We start from the raw sequence: 22,523 nt of genomic DNA, 5'->3' as shown, positions 1-22,523 counted from the left end.
GTGATACATGAAGACATTTTGCCCACCTTTCCAAAGTCGGAAATGTATCCAATAGTTCGCCTAATTTCTTACAGCTGTTTATATAAAAGGTACGAATGGTGTCCATGGTTTACTTGAACTAATTTGCCTTGCGCGTCCCCTGGTGGTTATGTGACACGGACTGGCTTCCCGTCCCATCCATCATGGCTGACAACAAGATCTGTCTGTCTTGTTTCTATTGCTTTAGTATCTACTTGTTGAATAATGAACACGGCAAACCTCAACTTAGGAAATCCAACCAATAAATCACAGAATCTAGCCAAATGGCCGTAAAAACAGCGAAGCATCTTATATCATCGAGCTTATATATGATCATATTTGTACAATATTGTCTATTTGTACAACATGTTGGACGTTTTTGTGTATGCATTCGTTGGCTGGCTATGTCCGTGCACTATAGATGGCGTCAGAATGCTGTTGGAATTGTGGATCGTGTTTTATATTAATATCATAAAGAAAATTTGGCAAATGTCATCTGTAGATCTGGCAGGTCATTCTGTATATTTTTTGGCGCAAACCAAGTTTTTGTTGATAGGGCAGCGCTCTGAATTGTCATAATTCATTCCAGTTTAGTTTATTTATTAGAAAATGTAACAGAGAGTTAAATGTTCTGTTCTATGTGTGTAATTCTTTGCGATTTTGATAGGACAAAGGAAATCTAAGTTCTAAGAATGACACTATTTTCTACAGACAGCGGTCTCCATGTTTTATTTTTATTTCTTTAATTCTTCTAACTTTATTGGTAATGTGCAACTGACACTGTATACCTATAAACAAAGTATTAAAATAAATTCCTAACGTCATAGATACAATTCGGTAATCTATAAACAAAGAAATTCGGTTCCGCTCTAAGCAGTTCTTCGATATAATTTTGGAATGAAATTTCTGTTTCTATGACGCTTACGTTTCAGTTCGACAGCAGTGCCTGGTGGTATTCCTGTCAGGGTCTTAAGTTGTCGTTCCGTTAAAACATGTGCTAATTGGAAATGTGAATTTATTTTATGTCAGTGTATATAAACTTGTTTCCTCTACGGTATCCTGTTCTATATAAGGATGTGGTAGTACACAGACGCTTGTAATTTCAATCGCGATATTGCTATAAGAAATAGAAATGTATTATACCTGAGTAATAATGTCCAAATGGTCGAGAAAACATCGTCTAATAAAGTACAACGTCCGAACAATGATCTCCAGCTGGCGGTCAATATCAAAGTGACGGATGAGAAAACCTCATTCCCGAAATCTCCCAATTCCATTTACTAACGCGATAACCGTACAATTCTCTTAATGAATATCTCATTGTCACAATCCACAAACAATCCACTAGGAAATAGGATTAGGCAAAATGTTACCCGTAGCCAGGCCACGTTTCTTTCCACCTTTTAATCAATTTTGGTTCTATATCCATCGAATATTAATCCGATATATTGATTTACTGATGTCCTTGGTCATTTCCGGTTCTTAGCCGAGCTAGAGTATCGGTTTGATAATGAGGTAGTGGTTGGTCAGTCTTGAATGCTCCTTACAGGAAAGTGATTATCTACTCTCTGTGTACATTAGTCAACAATCATCACCCACTTATCATGTCTCCTTTATTTTAGTACATTAGAGGGCGTCAACTGTAAGCTACATTGTACTTTGGTCGGCAATCATCTCTTTTGTATATCTTTGTTTCCGTGTAGTAGCGGACATCAACTGTAGCTTAAATTGCACAATCGTCTTTCACTTTCTGTTTGTGCATTTTTCGTCATCATATATGCATCATCAGTGTTCAACAGGCCATTCATCTCTCCCTTACTACAATTCTATCGCCATACTCTCTCATTTACAGTATCCATTGATCGGCATTATATCGACCTGATTGAAATATTAAACGATGCATCGAATTTAATTTACATCGTTTTTAAGGTGGCATCACTTCTATTAATTTTATTTGAAATCTGTTTAAGTCGACATCATCAGTCTTTTTATTTCAGTTCATTAGACGACATTGTTTCTACTATGTATACTGAACAAAACAAANTGTTAATATACAGTTGTTCACTACTATAGCCAAACACATATAAAGAATTGTGTTCTTAAAACTTTCGTACGATCATACAGGAATGTAGTGTTGATCTCATCATCAACCGTTAATTACATCGATGCACAAAAACGTATGTGTAAAGCAAAGGAAAACGTTACAGCACCATAGTGATGTGAAATATTGATGCTTGATGGACCTTGAAGACGACCTACAATCTAAGAATACTTTAGTATTTGAATAATATGTCTATATTGTGCTTTTAAAAATGCGTTATGTGCAGTGTACAAAACGTTGTGGTCATTTGTTTTATANTTGGTCAGGTATTACATCAAGAACGATCTCTCTTCTCAACAATCTATCCTAAAATCAGTCAAGCGTGACGATGTCATTGTGTGACTTTGTGAACTTCTTTAGTTCAAATCACGCGGCGTGATCAAGCCAAGCCGGAGTTTTTCAAACAAATAATCTCAACGGATACTCTAAGTTCAGTCACATTAATTTTCCACGTTACCATTTTTATTTCGCCATTGACTGAGATGCCACGCTTGACGCAAATTCAGAGGGGTAGAGCAATTGCGATGTTGATGGAAGGTCATTGCCAAACTGCTGTCGCACGGCAGTTTGGTGTTGGCCCGTGTACAATTAACCGTCTCTGTACACGTTTCCGTGCTACTGGGTTAGTTTCCGATCGTCCCAGGAGCGGTCGTCCGCGTGTAACGACCACACGACAAGACAGGGCGATTCGATTGTCGCACTTGCGCAACAGATTCAAGACTGCTGTAGAGACTGCGTCGCATACCTTAGGTACTCATGGCAGACCCATTAGTTCTCAAACTGCCAGGAACCGCTTNGTGACAATATCTGTTTCTACAGTGTACTAGTCGTTGTGGTGGTTATAAGTTTTATANATAGAATCATTGCGCGCCGACCTTATGTCGGGCCACCTCTGACACCGTGGAGGCGGCAGGTGCGTCTTGACTGGATGCGCAGACATGGCCCGAATAGGTTTGGGATGCGTCGATGGAGGCGTGTGATGTTCACCGACGAGTCTAGATTATGTCTGTATCGCTCAGACGGAAGAAAAATGGTATATCGCAGACGCGGTGAGCGTTTGCCGACGCATGCGTGGTCGAACGCGATAGATTCGGTGGGGCTTCTGTAAAGGTTTGGGGAGGCATCTCCCATGGAATAAAATCCCCCTTAGTGGTCCTGGATCAAAACCTCAATGCCGTTCGATACAGAGACCAGATCCTCCAACCACATGCCCTTTCACTTTCCAGACGTCATAACCTAATTTTCCAGCAAGACAATGCTCGACCGCATATATATTTACTGTGTAGACTCTGTTAGAAACGAAGCACTCAAGGTTATATTTACTGTGTAGGCTCTGTTAGAAACGAAGCACTCAGGGGTATATTTACTGTGTAGGCTCTGTTAGGAACGAAGCACTCAGGGTTATATTTACTGTGTAGGCTCTGTTAGAAACGAGGCACTCAAGGTTATATTTACTGTGTATGCTCTGGTAGAAACGAAGCACTCAGGGGTATATTTACTGTGTAGGCTCTGTTAGAAACGAAGCACTCCAGGTTATATTTACTGTGTAGGCTCTATTAGAAACGAAGCACTCAAGGTTATATTTACTGTGTAGACTCTGTTAGAAACCAAGCACTCAAGGTTATATTTACTGTGTAGGCTCTGTTAGAAACGAAGCACTCAAGGTTATATTTACTGGGTAGGCAACATGTCGCATTTTAGTTTGATATTCAAACGAACCTTTCAAAGGTGATTTGGAAAGGTGTCATCATCGAATAATATATGTATTTATATTTCAAATAACAAAATTATTTTACATTGATTTTATTGACATTGGTTATTATCATTACATTTTCGTATATTTGTACACGGTACCTGGTATGGTACAAGTAATGTTAAATATATAGATATGGTTTTTTTTAACATCATTTTAATATTCATCTGCATCTTACTTACAGCAGAACGTTTAACTAAAGGCTCCGTATATCATTTTTTGCCTTCATTCCGTTTAACATAGCAATACAGGTCACATCACAAATAAACTATCGTTAACATTGATATTAAAACGGCTTTCATTGTATACACTTTATACCACTGAAATGGTAACAATGTGTACACTTACTATTAATGAAATGGTTACAATGTATACACACTGTACCACTGAAATGGTTGCAATGTATACACTTTATATCACTGTAATAGTTACCATGTATACACTTTATACAATAATAATAATATACAACATTTATATAGCGCCCTATATAATTTGTAAAATTACTCTAAAGCGCTTTACAACATATGGATAACAGTTTTAGTTATAATTGTGAAATAAAAACATAGGTTTACAATCCCTTTTATACATTTAAGCCAGCAGATAATCATCGCAATGTGCACATAAATGAACAAATGAAGGTTGTTATTTACATGACGTCTTTGCATAAAACCAAAAATGCAGACGTGAAGAGGTGAGTTTTGATGTCCCTGTTGAATTTGGCCAGGATATTTGACTTTCTTATAGCAGATAGTAAGCTATTCCACAACGTGGCCGACACCTTCCCAAAGCACCGGTTTCCATAGGTCACAGTACGAGATTTTGTGACACACAACAATGATTCTGACTCCGACCTCAGTGATCGTCACGGCTGATACAGGGTAACAAGCTCCGGTAGGTACAGGGGTGCTGTTCCATTCAGTGCCTTGTATGTGTACACCAAACTTTTGTACTGCGACCTTTATCGTACAGGTAACCAGTGCAATGAATATAATACAGGTGTGATGTGCTCTCTCTTTCAATTACGAGTAACCAGCCGTGCTGCAGTGTTCTGGACCCTCTGCAGTCGACTAGTTAGTTTGTCAGACATACCACAGATCAGGGCGTTACCATAATCCATCCGAGAGGTAACAAGTGAATGCACCAAAATCTTCCATGCATCTAGATCTGCAGTTATAAACTGACGAATACAACCGATGTTCCTGATCTGGTAGTAACAGGATTTAGCAATTGCGTTCACTGGTTTCTCCATGTTCAGGGGACTATCAAAGCTGGAGAGCCATTGTTTGCTGACACTTTGGGGAAAAGACGAATAGTTCCGTCTTTTCCTGATTAATCTTTAGCATGTGGCGTTTATCCAGGTACTGATATCTGTCAGACAAGCTTCCTATTTTTCTGAAATTGCATACCAACTGTTCTATGATTTGATGACCATGTAAATTGTTGTGTCGTGATGGCGACGACAAATCTCTCCAATCGGTTTGGTGTACAGGCAATATTTTCGTGGTTCTAACACTGACCCTTGAGGAACCCCGAAATCTAGTACACATATGTCTAGATAATAAACCACTGAAATGGTAACAATGTTTACACTTTATACCACTGAAATGGTTACAATTTTTACAGTTTATACCACTGAAATGGTAACAATGTTTACACTTGATACCACTGCAATGGTTACAATGTTTACAGTTTATACCACTCCAATGGTAACAATGTTTACAGTTTATACCACTCCAATGGTTACAATGTTTACACTTTATACCACTGAAATGGTTACAATGTTTACACTTTATACCACTGAAATGGTTACAATGTATACACTTTATACCACTGAAATGATAACAATGTTTACACTTGATACCACTGCAATGGTTACAATGTTTACAGTTTATACCACTGAAATGGTTACAATGTTTACAGTTTATACCACTGCAATGGTAACAATGTTTACAGTTTATACCACTCCAATGGTAACAATGTTTACAGTTTATACCACTCCAATGGTTACAATGTTTACACTTTATACCACTGAAATGGTTACAATGTTTACACTTTATACCACTGAAATGGTTACAATGTATACACTTTATACCACTGAAATGATAACAATGTTTACACTTGATACCACTGCAATGGTTACAATGTTTACAGTTTATACCACTGAAATGGTTACAATGTTTACAGTTTATACCACTGCAATGGTAACAATGTTTACAGTTTATACCACTCCAATGGTAACAATGTTTACAGTTTATACCACTCCAATGGTTACAATGTTTACACTTTATACCACTGAAATGGTTACAATGTTTACACTTTATACCACTGAAATGGTTACAATGTGTACACTTTATACCACTGAAATGGTTACAATGTTTACACTTTATACCACTGAAATGGTTACAATGTTTACACTTTATACCACTGAAATGGTTACAATGTTTACACTTTATACCACTGAAATGGTTACAATGTTTACACTTTATACCACTGAAATGGTTACAATGTTTACACTTTATACCACTGAAATGGTTACAATGTTTACACTTTATACCACTGAAATGGTTACAATGTTTACACTTTATACCACTGAAATGGTTACAATGTTTACACTTTATACCACTGAAATGGTTACAATGTTTACACTTTATACCACTGAAATGGTTACAATGTTTACACTTTATACCACTGAAATGGTTACAATGTTTACAGTTTATACCACTGAAATGGTTACAATGTTTACAGTTTATACCACTGAAATGGTTACAATGTTTACAGTTTATACCACTGAAATGGTTACAATGTTTACAGTTTATACCACTGAAATGGTTACAATGTTTACAGTTTATACCACTGAAATGGTTACAATGTTTACAGTTTATACCACTGAAATGGTTACAATGTTTACAGTTTATACCACTGAAATGGTTACAATGTTTACAGTTTATACCACTGAAATGGTTACAATGTTTACAGTTTATACCACTGAAATGGTTACAATGTTTACAGTTTATACCACTGAAATGGTTACAATGTTTACAGTTTATACCACTGAAATGGTTACAATGTTTACAGTTTATACCACTGAAATGGTTACAATGTTTACAGTTTATACCACTGAAATGGTTACAATGTTTACAGTTTATACCACTGAAATGGTTACAATGTTTACAGTTTATACCACTGAAATGGTTACAATGTTTACAGTTTATACCACTGAAATGGTTACAATGTTTACAGTTTATACCACTGAAATGGTTACAATGTTTACAGTTTATACCACTGAAATGGTTACAATGTTTACAGTTTATACCACTGAAATGGTTACAATGTTTACACTTTATACCACTGAAATGGTTACAATGTTTACACTTTATACCACTGAAATGGTTACAATGTTTACACTTTATACCACTGAAATGGTTACAATGTTTACACTTTATACCACTGAAATGGTTACAATGTTTACAGTTTATACCACTGAAATGGTAACAATGTTTACAGTTTATACCACTGAAATGGTTACAATGTTTACAGTTTATACCACTGAAATGGTTACAATGTTTACAGTTTATACCACTGAAATGGTTACAATGTTTACAGTTTATACCACTGAAATGGTTACAATGTTTACAGTTTATACCACTGAAATGGTTACAATGTTTACAGTTTATACCACTGAAATGGTTACAATGTTTACAGTTTATACCACTGAAATGGTTACAATGTTTACAGTTTATACCACTGAAATGGTTACAATGTTTACAGTTTATACCACTGAAATGGTTACAATGTTTACAGTTTATACCACTGAAATGGTTACAATGTTTACAGTTTATACCACTGAAATGGTTACAATGTTTACAGTTTATACCACTGAAATGGTTACAATGTTTACAGTTTATACCACTGAAATGGTTACAATGTTTACAGTTTATACCACTGAAATGGTTACAATGTTTACAGTTTATACCACTGAAATGGTTACAATGTTTACAGTTTATACCACTGAAATGGTAACAATGTTTACAGTTTATACCACTGCAATGGTAACAATGTTTACAGTTTATACCACTCCAATGGTAACAATGTTTACAGTTTATACCACTCAAATGGTTACAATGTTTACAGTTTATACCACTGAAATGGTTACAATGTTTACAGTTTATACCACTGAAATGGTTACAATGTTTACACTTTATACCACTGAAATGGTTACAATGTTTACACTTTATACCACTGAAATGGTTACAATGTTTACACTTTATACCACTGAAATGGTTACAATGTTTACAGTTTATACCACTGAAATGGTAACAATGTTTACAGTTTATACCACTGAAATGGTTACAATGTTTACAGTTTATACCACTGAAATGGTTACAATGTTTACAGTTTATACCACTGAAATGGTTACAATGTTTACAGTTTATACCACTGAAATGGTTACAATGTTTACAGTTTATACCACTGAAATGGTTACAATGTTTACAGTTTATACCACTGAAATGGTTACAATGTTTACAGTTTATACCACTGAAATGGTTACAATGTTTACAGTTTATACCACTGAAATGGTTACAATGTTTACAGTTTATACCACTGAAATGGTTACAATGTTTACAGTTTATACCACTGAAATGGTTACAATGTTTACAGTTTATACCACTGAAATGGTTACAATGTTTACAGTTTATACCACTGAAATGGTTACAATGTTTACAGTTTATACCACTGAAATGGTTACAATGTTTACAGTTTATACCACTGAAATGGTTACAATGTTTACAGTTTATACCACTGAAATGGTTACAATGTTTACACTTTATACCACTGAAATGGTTACAATGTTTACACTTTATACCACTGAAATGGTTACAATGTTTACACTTTATACCACTGAAATGGTTACAATGTTTACACTTTATACCACTGAAATGGTTACAATGTTTACACTTTATACCACTGAAATGGTTACAATGTTTACACTTTATACCACTGAAATGGTTACAATGTTTACACTTTATACCACTGAAATGGTTACAATGTTTACACTTTATACCACTGAAATGGTTACAATGTTTACACTTTATACCACTGAAATGGTTACAATGTTTACACTTTATACCACTGAAATGGTTACAATGTTTACACTTTATACCACTGAAATGGTTACAATGTTTACACTTTATACCACTGAAATGGTTACAATGTTTACACTTTATACCACTGAAATGGTTACAATGTTTACAGTTTATACCTCTCAAATTGTTACAATGTTTACACTTTATACCACTGAAATGGTAACAATGTGTACACTTTATACCACTGCAATGGTTACAATGTTTACACTTTATACCACTGAAATGGTAACAATGTTTACAGTTTATACCACTGCAATGGCAACAATGTGTATACTTTATACCACTGCAATGGTAACAATGTTTACACTTTATACCACTGAAATGGTTACAATGTTTACAGTTTATACCACTGCAATGGTTACATATACTTTATACCACTGAAATGGTAACAATGTTTACAGTTTATATCGCTGAAATTGTTACAATGTTTACACTTTATACTACTGAAATTGTTACAATGTTTACACTTTATACCACTGGTGTGTGATAGGCTAAAATATTATCTAGACATATGTGTAAACAAAAAAGTGGTAGTATTGGATGTGTTTAAATAACCGCTGGTATACCTTCACGATTGCTCTCTAATTCGAACACCACTTTCATGTCATTTATTATATCAAATAATTGTAACAAAGAGCAAAAATTAACGCTAATTACTGTACCTCCAACAACACTGAGCTCACAAAAGATCATTACAGTATGATAATGACCTTATTTCAACAAACATGTGTTGAGTGTTCAGCAATGAAATATATCTAGTGCTATCATTATGCTTTCGCGTAAGTTTGTACATTTAGCAGACTAATTCAATGTGCTGAACACTTATGATAATATTATGTTTATGCTACATTCAGTTTGTACTGTTATTCAACTGGTAATTATTTAAAATTTAATAAGTAAATGATTTTGGAATGTCAAATATTATCATTTAGTTATTTTTACAGACAGGTATAGTGTTAACTAATCTAAAAAAATCACCACAAATACCTAGTGAGTATTACCAAATAAGTTATGTCGATTAATAGAGCCAAACAAAGTAAACATTTTTACTATACTTACTATACCATATGCCAATTTGGTCCTTAATGGTCCTATCAGTGTAATTATAGGGTAAACGTGCCATATTATAAAATCCTCATGTTGTTAAACTTTAATCGACAGAGTGACAACAGGTTGTAATTGACATGTTAGCTGCTGTGGACTTTTCACACTGTCTGCTGCTGTAGCTGCACTTTGCCTATCAAACTTTATCAGTAGCCTTATAATTCTATAGAGCCTTGCTCCCTATGAGAGATCAGAAGCCTTTCATTGTTCGGGAACGTGATATTTTATATAGCAGTCTAGACACCAACTTATTCCTGTTTTTGCACGTGTCAGAGAGAATCAAAGTAAACACTAAAATTCCGTACGACCGCCATCAAACCCCTCTATAATCATGTTATACTGCCATTTCATAAATACAGTGATGTAAATGTCCTATCGCGATAGGCATGCGCATCACTCAGCATTGGTGGTGACGAAAGATATATTGCCAAAGTATGGTTAGATTGAAAAAACAACTAAGTGCAGTTAATTGTTTTTCGCCGTGTAAATATGCATATGACATATATGAAATAGGTGGTGAACATGCCATTTTATCTGTTAAATATTGTTGATGTTATTTTCAAGAAATCTCAAAGAGAACCTTATCAGGGTAATATAAAGTTATAATAAGGTGTTATTTGCTGTGGCACTAGCTTACACTCGTATTTTAACAGACCACTCCGTCGAAATGGAAGTCTCAATCACTAATTCCACCCGCGTAATCAATCCAATTCACTTTGGCTGTTTGTTAGTAATTAGCCCCGACAGAGACCTGATGAGATACAGACATTCGTGTAACCAGTATATTAGTTTAAGTTGAAGTGTAATGCTTTCTGACTAAATGCATTCAATGACGGTTTTATAAGACATTTTCTATTAATTTGCTGTTATCGCCTTATCGATTTGGATATAAAACGCTCAGCTGTAAAGAAATGTCTGTAACCAGTTTATGATTTACGACAGAAACCCGTGCGCTTTGGTGTTGTTACTTGTAGTAGATTCTATATCTCTATCAGTTGTTTATGGTAGATGGTTAACACCGCAAAAACGTTAATATCGAATTCGAAACATACCCAATACACTCGCTAAACATACCCAATACACTCGCTAAACCTGGTCAATACGCTCGCTAAACCTGGTCAATACGCTCGCTAAACCTGGTCAATACGCTCGCTAAACCTGGTCAATACGCTCGTTATGCATGTCGTTTGACACTATACACAAAGGCTAAATGAGTAAAACAAACATATGAAACTTACATATTTAATACAACAAAATTACATATTTTGCAATTATTGAACAAATTATTTCAACCTTTAATTATCAATCTCGTTGCCCCGGTTGTTAAAGCGCATATGGTCTTATTGTGGGAGGAAACTGGAGTACCCGGAGAAAACCCGTGGTCATGCAGATGTCCCCCATACCTTTTCAGGTCCGATCAGGGTATCGAATTATAGTTGCCTTGGTGGGAAGGGGGTGCGCTAGCCAACGTGCCAACCGACCACCCGTAGTGTGTACATATCCAACCTATGTTGACTCATCGCGTTTGCGAAAAATATTAATATAAGGTAGAATTCTTCTTATAGGACAAAAGAAGATTTGCCAGATATTCACTATGATATTGATACAGAAAGATCGTATGGAACCAATCTACAATTGTTGAATTTAAAATGGAACCATGTGCGTATGCTGCATTCGCCAACTTACTGACTTACCACCAAAAACATAGTATATTTTGCAACAATTGCCTGTCATACAACCAACTCAGACGTCAGTACCAACAAACGTGGTAACAAATCGGTTCAGAAAATAGCAATGCACACACAATGCATCGTTTTCCACCTGATATACAAACATTGTATAAATAACAAAGTATGTGTCTACAACTTGAGACATTTATTGAAGAACCCAATGAACTGGACCCGTATTCATGAAACCCAGATTCCGTGCTAAAGGCAAATATCTTGTTTCCGTGATGAATTGATTAAAAAATCACATTTTGTCAATGATTTTTGAAGAGACTTACCTCCAAATGCAGTTTTCAATGTTTGCTCTTAACTTTTTTGACATTGTTAAATGATTTAAGCGATTTGCAAGAAATTGTGTTCGAGCATAGGATTTATGCTTGAACATGAGTATGGTTTCATGAAAACTGGCCCAGATGCTCTCGAAAAGGTCGTACACAAAGTAAACCAAAATTATCTATTTTACATTCTTAAGAATAACAAATGACGATATCGAAAAACAATTGTTACGTGTATAGCTATATAGCCTTAATGTCAAAGTACGGGGTCTGTTCCTCACTGATTGCTACATGTATATTAACAGCAAAACTTTCTAACATGTTTCATTGTAAGCACGTTTTCAGACAGCAAACTGTCGATTGGTATAACACATACATTTTTATGCCATTGAAGCTATTAACATCACGGGCTTACCCTGTTTTGTTAGTCGTTTATTCGAAAATAAAGAAACACATCAGCATTTTGAAATGACACAGAAATTTCAACAATAGACAGAACATATTTTTTAAAAGTAGCGAAATACTGTCAACTCATATACGTAAGTGCTTTTTTGAAAGTACAATTTATATTATATAAACACCATTCGTTAATCTTCCTTCATATAGCATTTTGAGTGTCACAGTTGATTAGCTAATTCATATGCTGTTAAAGGTATCACAACTATATGAATAACCGCTCCCGGTAGAAGATGAAACTGGAGTTAATCTCAAAAAGCTCCAAATTGTTCTGAAGGAAATCTTATGTTTGTCATCCTGACCTGATTAACAACTAGAAGATTTAAGTTTTAATCTTAATATAGAATTCCAGAAAAGTTTTCTCTTCTGGTGTTTTTCTATCCAAGTATTCATTGTGTGTTTTGTGTTTTGGTATTTGTTTGCTATAGAAATATTTTGACAAATTACTCCTGGGCTTTGACATGACTATCAGTTATAAAATAAACCATTCCATTTGAGGTCTTTGAAATCATAACATATTTTCCATATCTCTTAAATGTAGTTAAACAACAAAATGTCTCAGTATCTCATTACAAACATGTTCGAAATAAATATAACATTTCTAACGAACAATCAATTGCCATTTTGTTATACTTTCAAGAGCAGCCGTGCTGAATAAAAACATATGATACATTCTGTATTTGTTATATTCATAGAAAAACACTCAGACTTTGCATATCCGCCAGAAATATGATAAGCTACCACTTCCAGACACACCGTGTACTTAAGAACTACTAAAGCATGTCAGTCACGAATTCTGTGAATAGCTATGGTTGTACTGCCGACATCTCATATCCTATTATATGCTTTGTTTGGCTACAAAATCAAGTTTTTATCGGTAGACAATAGAGCGTTCAAACATCCGGAATATTATTATTTTTTATATCAAAAATGTGAATGCATACTTATTTGTTAATATATATGTATGACGAATACTGATACTTGATACTTGTATATTTTGAGCAGTATGTACATTATTTAAAGGCGATTATAGACGCCCATGTACATTGTGTGTGCATATATATATATGAATATGTTTATGTCATAAACTTTTGGCAATATATACTTAAAAAAAATAGAGCGTTCAAACAAATCATTCAAGTTTAGGATTCGTCCATGTGACACCATCCGTAATTGTTGATTGATAGAAAAAGCCACATGACCGCCGCAGTGCGATGCTGTACAAACTCGGCTGAAACACAATCTTTTTCACATATAGTTACATACAAACGTTACGTGACTACCATATATAACATGCATTGGGTAGGTGCAAACGATGGGCTATTACTAAGTGTTTTGTGTCCATGGTGTATCATTATACACAGTCGTACATTTGTTATGCCAATTGAAAACAGTGGTCTGGCGTGCATGATTTGCATGGACCTTTGGGCGGCCGTATCCGACTCGTTGGCAAACACCTTCTAAGCCCATTTGCTAGAGACATGTCTCCAGTTTTCCATATGTCTGCTACACGATAGAAAATCTCAAGTTAAATTTAATACATAATCTCTCACGTTTTTAAGTGTTTTATGGAACAGATGGCGTCGCAGTTCTCCAGAAAATGTAAAAGAGATGAACTTTGCTAAAAGCAAAACCAGTCAAACTTAGTAATGATAAATTAGCTGGGACAATGAACGAATTTTAAAATAAAACTGGGTATGATATATTGAGGGTTAGTTCAGCAGCTTCTCAAGAACAACATTTAAACTTCCATATACGTTGTTACGTAGAGACAACAAAAGAAACAAGGTAGACAAAAAACCAAACAGAGACAACATAAATATACTGTATTCACATTAACTGGAGAAAAAACAGATGCTCTGATGTTTTTCAAGCGAAGTTTGATTTTAAAGTTTTTGCACAGTGCTCGGCACTGATTTGATTATAGTAGGAAAATCTTGTCAGGTAAACACAACATTGTACAGAAAAATAAATAGGTGTAAAAACTTGTATAAAATATCACAGCAACGGATCATGCAGCAATTATGATTGATGGGTTGTCAATAAATCACATATCTAGGCTCTTATTCAGGAAATTTTAAGGACAAAACTAGATATCTATGTTATTCTCAAAATTATTTAACGCGATAAGCTTTGTATTTATTTCTTCAATGACTTCGTTTATCTTTCTGAATCGACTTACTAAATTCACTTCGTATTGCTATTGATTACTTTGTTGGTACAGATAAGTCCTACATTACGTAAATACAGTCACTTTGTTGGTACAGATAAGTCCTACAAAACGTAAATACAGTCACTTTATTGGTACAGATAAGTCCTACATTACGGAAATACAGTCACTTTGTTGGTACAGATAAGTCCTACAATACGTAAATACAGTCACTTTGTTGGCACAGATAAGTCCTACATTACGTAAATACAGTCACTTTGTTAGTACAGATAAGTCCTTCATTACGTAAATACAGTCACTTTCGCATGTGGAACTTTCAATGTCCTAACATTATCTTTTCTCATTTTACGGAAATGAAAACTGCGCATTTTTAGCAACCCTTGGTAAGTACCCGTCTGTTAAATGTTACATCTACATAATTGGATTTATGTATATTGTTCATCAACAGTTTGCTCCCTTTATTTGAAGAATTTAATCTTTATAACGGCAAGCCAAATTGAAACATATCATTTTATAATTTCTTCAATACAAAGAACATGTTATAAAAACACATGTTATACTTCTTCATTACAAACAACTATATGCATTTTACCTTTTATTTGCAGATGTCCTTTAAATACACAACCTCTTATATAGACTTGAAGATAAACGACTTGTATAATAGTTGTATACCGTCTATTGAAATAAGATGATCGCTATTTATGTACTGTACAGTTCCTATGGGTCATTTTGAAGATTCTTTTAGAATGCTTTGTAGATAGTGTCAAATATTATTTTAAATATATAATTATCTTTTTTATTGCGCTTGTTTAAACTTTATAAACCTTCATTCTGTTTAATATGCTTCCTCACTAGTTGTCAAAGGTCAGTAGCTCCTTTTTTCAGTTTACGGTGTCATAGACCGGAAATCTAAACTTATCGCATTCTGTATACCGTGTTATTTTATAATGATCAACAATAACACTTTGTTTATATTATATTTTTTTGATTTGTATCTCCTACAGAGATATTGGACTGTTGTTTTACTGAATCATACGACTTTAACGTTTGATACCCATTATTCAAATAGTTACACCAATAATCATGTAAAACTAACAAAACCAATGGCTGCAAAACTGAAATCAAGTATCCATGCTTCATACATCTTGCTTTACTGTATATCTGTGCCCTAAGATTACATAATGCAACTAATGTAGTCATCCATTCATTGTAAGTCGCAGTATAAGTTTTAATAAGCGCTCAATGTATTATTGATTTAATATTTGTCATATTTGCTATTTGCAGTCAACATAATTGTCAATAGGGCAATGGATATGTAATGACATAAGCTACATGTACATTAGAAATGTGTATTGCAAGCAATGAGGTGAATGATTCTCATATTGATGTACATTTGGTATATTAAGAGCATTAAAAAGATAGTACAGAAATAATTCAAAAATACATATTTAAAGAGTGTGTCAACTGCGATAAAATGATGAAACAGTATCACCTAATAACATAACCTTGTCACTCGTGTGATTTCCTATGGAATTCAAATAAAGTTTCCGAAATATTTAAATGTGAGCAAATCACAACAATTACCCATATAGACGTTACAAATGAGAAAAATATGTTTTCATGAAATAGTGACGTCACATTAAGGACATTAACGTAAAGATAAAGCGACATTTAAGATTTGTGTCGATTGTCAGTTCAACAATTGTCTATATCGCATCCATTCTGGAGCGATTAAATGGAACTTCGTTTCCATTTCATATGAACTTTGAAAATTCGCCCAAAATTTTCTTGAAGCAAAACGGAACTTCACTAATATATTAAAACGATCGTTTCTGAAATCCAGGTAAAGTGAAATCCTATGGACCAATAAGTATTCTATCATAGATTACGTCTTCAGCCTTTACTTTGTTTAACTCACTAAGTTACTTCAGTCGATGTTACTTTTGCCACTTAAACGTTTGTATTGGTGTCTTGATTTAAGTGTGAGATGAACCCTATTATACATGTACTAATTGTATAAGAGATGACGCTTTCGTGGCTATAAAAGTCATGCAATAACCTTTCATGTCGGATCTCAGAAAAACCATAGCGAATCCGGAATTAGCTTTATTGCTTTATATCACACCATTGTGGATAACAATGCATCGTTATCACACTGAGCCGTAGGGATCGTTTTCCGAAATACGTGTTTTATTCATCCATTTGGGGCGATCCTATACAGACATCACGCTCTTATCATTCTATCAGAAACCCATGCTGCCGTAGCCTGTGATCTTGGCATTGGTGGTAATTAATTATAACCCACAATGCCTCATCATATGTCCAAATAAATTCATATTGGATCAAAATAGACAGGAATTAATGACAGTAAGCATTACAATATTACAATGATGAGTGTGTTCCCTGACAATTAATCGACTGAACCGATGAAAAAAAAGTGTGGTGACTAGATGTTTGATATGCATGGCATGTTTTTGTATCACACCTCTTAGTCACGACTCGATATTGCATTCCCATAGTATTTTTAGGCAAGGACTGTTTAATCATAAGAAAGGTAATACCCAACAATTTCAATCAGCTTTTTTACCTCCAATTTATGAATACACTTGGACATCAAGTGGGCTGTCAATGTTCCGTACATTTTCACATAATACGTGTTGTTACTTCAAAGGCAAAACATATTTAAACAAACGTGGATCATTTATGTACAGACAAACTTGTTACCTTGATGGTTTGAAGTTAGGACAACATTCTTATGTACCACCGCTACATAAGTTAATGTCAGAAACAATGTCATATAACGATGACGCCAACTGACTGCACTCCGGAAACTTTGCGATGGAAAGTACATGTCTGATCCAAATATTTACAAGCTGACATGACTTAGTTGTATGCAAATAGTAAAAGTTAGATTTTGTTCATGATGTCTGATGAATAACCGATATCACTAACAACAACAGTAAGCTTATGAAATACCTTTGTAAGCAAACAGAAGGTCCAATATTGATGGTTCGTGATCCTTCGTGGGGGGTCTCTTTATTTATCTGTTCACATGTTGTAACTTTCATTGATTAACTAATTTAGTTATTTTATTATTCATCTCTTTTTAACAAACTCAAATTTCCAAAGCTTGATATTGAGTTACATGCATTATGTACTGACAATCAAATTATTAGTATACAACTATACAAAGAGCTCAGTGTTTCTATTATTTTGTTTATATATAAGCTGTTCTAATTACGAAATACTACTTAGAGTGAATACACAATATCCTTTAGTAAAATGAAAATCGTTTTGGCTTTTAGATAAACATTAACAAGTTAGCATATAATGATTACCTGACCCAATTGGTATCAGTACTATAACGTAACTAGTTATAAAGGAACCAATTACGTGTCCACATATTATTTTTACACGGTTGTTTCGATGACTCAATACACACGTTATAACTTGACCCTACAGGTACAAAATCTTAAATGGCATTTGGAACCACTGGTTTAGACAAATACTTTATCTGGTTCTGATCATTTGTGAGGGTTAAACTATCACTTCTGTACGTACAGGGGACTTTCATACTCCAACCTACCTGTGTGTCATTCTCCAGAAGTTGCAAACTAAATCCATCCAGGAATTTTAATTCGTTTATGTTTCGTATTGCTGCTTCGGCTGCCGTAAGTTCACTCTTCCCTAGCCAGGCGGCTCTAGACCCCCAGATGTCGAAAAGTCCACCAATGTATAACACCTTGTCCTTGACGTTCCTTGTCAGGTGCATATTGTGTTCCAACATATGTTCACTGGTAAGTTGTGCAGGGATGCAAGGCTCCGGGCGTAGTGTTAACTCTGTGATTTTCTCATTTGTAGGTAAGCGCGTATACATTTCTGTGATATTTGTCATAGATTGGTCACTTTTATTTATAGAAGTTGTTGTATAATCAGTAGTGAATGAATCGTTCAAGTAAGTATACACATCCGAAGAATTCTTTAACGATTCACCAGTCATATTATAAGCATGGGAAAAACTCACTTTCATTGACAACAAAACGCCAATTACAACCAATTGTGTTGGCGCAACGACCATACTTTGTACTAAAATTCCAAAACCGAATACAAAGGTCCATAAATACTAATACTCCTTTCAAAGTTATCATCGCTTCACAATTCCCCAAAAAAGTCAAGCCATGATAACATTTGTTTTCACATTCCAACAATAATCCACTTTATATTTTGATATTTTACCACATAAATCCATTGTGAACGTATGGCCATTGCACCTCAAAAGTTCCAAGCATACACTGGGCTGATACAAGATCGAACTACTCGGAATTATGACATTCATTGGGCGCTCGTGAGGATCGTGTAGCACGTGTCATCTAGCAGACGACAACACTCGATGTTATTACTGGCGGGAATTGAAGACAACGCATACTATAGGCTAAATGTCTCTACTGACTTTAAACAGCTCTAGGCAAAACATATCGTTCGTAACCCCGACGGTCACTGATTATTGGGGACTATAACTGAAACGATCGCCTGTGCAATGCTGACGTTGTAATCTTCATTTATCCCATGAGTTAGGCCTAAACTATTAAGACTATAATTGGGAAACGGATTGACTGGGATATGGTTTATATCAAAACCTCTGGCTAGTAGCCATGACACATCGAAACGTGATAAAACCAGGAAAAAATTGGAGATTGATTGTAATTTTCGTAACCGGTATCTTTTACAGAGAGGAAATCTAATGCCAGTCATATACACGATAACTCCATTTCCTCGTCTCCTGTAGGACGTATGAGTAGAGAACGAATGTCTTGTTATTAGACTCCTGGAGACGTACAGGGGCGTTATATTGGAACGATCTGAGGTAGAGTGTAGCCATATTGCAGGCTACTCTACGTCTTATTTCCGGATAGGTCGTGAAATTGTCGAATAAACTGCATTCCAACTGAACAACCTTTATTATGGGTACTTCACTAACGTTGGTATAGCTACTGTTTACACGATAATTAAAACACACGTTGAAATGTGTGTGTGCGTGTGCATGTTTCAATAAAGGGCTATTTCAAATAGTTATTTGAGCATGCAATTGTTGGGTAGTAGTTTTGTAGGGGTAGGAGTTAGGGAGTAGTTGGTAGGGGTATGATTTGGAAGGGATATATAGTTTTACATGTATGCATATCACTTACTTTCACATATTCATTTCAAAAAACCATGTACCTTTTTAATTTACAGATGAGATCTGTGGAGCAATATAATAACGTGAGTAACAAGAAGATTTGACACTGATAAGCCAGCATTCAGAAGATCTTTAAGGATTAACCTTCATTTTGTCGGCGTATACGGTAGCATGAACGCGCTCCATAGAATATGTTCGTTGCCAACTGAGTTCATACTACCGTATACGCCGTCACAATGAAGGTCAATTCTTACATTTACATCATAAATAATTTTTAAATGCTATACAAAGAAAAAAACAGTCGAAGCGGGGTGCTACGATAGTAGCTACGGTACCCGTGGTTGCTAAAATAATATAGTTCCAGTGAATATACATTTATGTATGGGTAAATTCAGAACATACGCAGTAAACAACACTATTTTTCTTCTCTTCATCGCTTTACATTTTTGATTAAGTGGTATAAATAGCACTTCGAACATTTGTATTCGTTGATAACGGACGTTATGTACACGCATTGACACACTTCTCTGTTAGTGACGTGGTCGAACGTCGCAAAAGGACGTCGCCATTTTTTACTTTACCGTCCAAGAATTGTAAATGTGTATCCATGAAATACAAAGTTTGCAAGAATCCCTCGTTGTATAATCAAACATAATAGATCCCGAATCTGCTTCATGTTTCTAGATGTTGAAGGGGTTATCTCGCTGAAGCGAGAACAGCGCCATATTTGAAAAACCGGTATAAAACCGCCGAGCCTTTTTTCATTGAGCATAGGCTAATTTATAAGCAGTCAGAGTTTACTAAGCTGAGGAAAGGAGGAATGTAAATATAATAAAATGATAAAGTTATGGTTATAGTTATCTCCTATTTCAGATTGAATCATCATTTGGTATAGTCTACATCCTATTAATACGTTCTAGTCATACTCCAATCGTCGTTCATCCTAAACCATGGGACGGCTTTAACGCTACAATCGAATGTTGCGAGACTAAACCATACATTTCAATCAATGCTCCTCTTATATTAAATGGTTTATATATAGTTTGGCATTTCTTTATTTTGATGATTGATGTGCAATGTTCCAGTCTTTCGGTATTTCTGAAATGTTTCATCCTGTTTTACTCATATAATTAAAAAAAAAAAGATAAAAACGAGGTGTCAGCAAAACCTTATTGGAGCAAACAAAAATAGGATAAAGTATGAACAAAGATAGGATTGACATGGAGTCAATTGAGAAATATCATTACACAAGTACACAGTGTTAAATAAGGGACAAGATATATGTATTGTAATGTAGTTGTGATCGTGTATCATATCGTTTCTTGTCGGCCATTGCCTACTTCGGTATTAAGTAAAACCCAATGAACTCCTGTCTTTACTGTTAATTGTATGCAAGCAACCGATTCAATCAATACTATGTGTTATCATATAAGCCATTTGTTAAGTTATGTCCCCGTGTCCGATACGGCATTTGACGAACTAGATATCTAAGACATAGCATATGTACAACATTATGGCCTTTTAAGTTCCTTATATATATTGTAATGTTTGATGCAGCTTCCAATCTGTGTGTGACGAATATTAAACTTTGTCACCCTTCTAATTTGTAACACTCTTTGTGATTGGATATCTTGCCGGGGTCTATATTTCTATAGACCCCGCTCTGCCGGAGTCTATAAAAGCACGTGCGAGGGGAAATAACTCAAACTAGAATCTCTCTTCATAGCAACAAAGATAGTGTCCGACACACACAAGCGTTCGAGGTTTACAAATCATTCACAGGATGAAATAGCCTACAGGCAATCTAAAACGACAGCAAATTCAACTAAACAGACACTGATGGGGCCTCTAGGGTGCTTATTGCAAAGATGGTTGTGTTTTGTCCAAAATATTGCTGAAAAGATGTCCGGTAGGGGCTACTTTGGTAGCAGTCAAGTAAGGTGGCAATACCCGAATCGGATCAGTACCCAAATCGGATCACTTTTTGCAAAAATACTTACAATAAATCAATAAATGTGTCAACAAATCAGTTATAATCATGATGTTACCTTATAATAGATAGTCATGCAACATTTTTTGTCTGCAGATGGTTAGATTTTAAGTTCAAATTGCACCAAAATTAAAATGTAATTCAAACTCAAATGTCAGTGTTTTGATTACGTTTTTTTTTAAATATGGCGCTTGCGACGACTTTGCATTCTGCTGTGGACTATTGGAATAAATTCATACTATCGGAAAAAAAAATGTCATATAAATTCTAAAGGTCATCATAAAATGTTAATATATGCTGACAAAAAAATATTCATTTGAAGTGTAAGATACAGCCAATTTTAAGCCTTGATCCGATTTGGGTCCGGACATTCGCAAAGAAATGGAAACGGTGATCGGTGACTTCAGAGCTTTCTAGAAATATCTCAAGTGAACCCTGGTGTTAATTTAGTGTGTAAGAACACCCATCGATATTCTTATTTTGATACAACCATAGATTAATATAATTCCTCCTCAGATTTTTCAATGAATGAATAAAATGATGGTTTGGTGATCCGATTTGGGTACTGTCACCTAATTATAACAACTGAAACTCACAAAGTGCCTTATA

At 35.0% G+C, this 22,523-nt stretch overlaps 1 protein-coding gene across 1 annotated transcript in view; it reads right to left on the bottom strand.

The window, feature by feature from the left end:
- Window positions 1-18,520, bottom strand: part of LOC110445803 (gamma-aminobutyric acid type B receptor subunit 2-like) — a 60,405-nt gene extending 41,885 nt beyond the window's left edge. Inside the window, exon 1 of the mRNA XM_021490597.1 lies at window positions 18,335-18,520. Within this exon, the coding sequence (XP_021346272.1) occupies window positions 18,335-18,520 (186 nt within the window). The remainder of the gene's footprint in view (window positions 1-18,334) is intronic.
- Window positions 18,521-22,523: the final 4,003 nt, after the last annotated feature.

This window comes from Mizuhopecten yessoensis, unplaced genomic scaffold (genome assembly GCF_002113885.1).
Source record: "Mizuhopecten yessoensis strain PY_sf001 unplaced genomic scaffold, ASM211388v2 scaffold2369, whole genome shotgun sequence".
Lineage (NCBI taxonomy): Eukaryota > Metazoa > Mollusca > Bivalvia > Pectinida > Pectinidae > Mizuhopecten > Mizuhopecten yessoensis.
The sequence above is the reverse complement of the archived record's forward strand: the minus strand, read 5'-3'. Positions and strand labels throughout refer to the sequence as shown.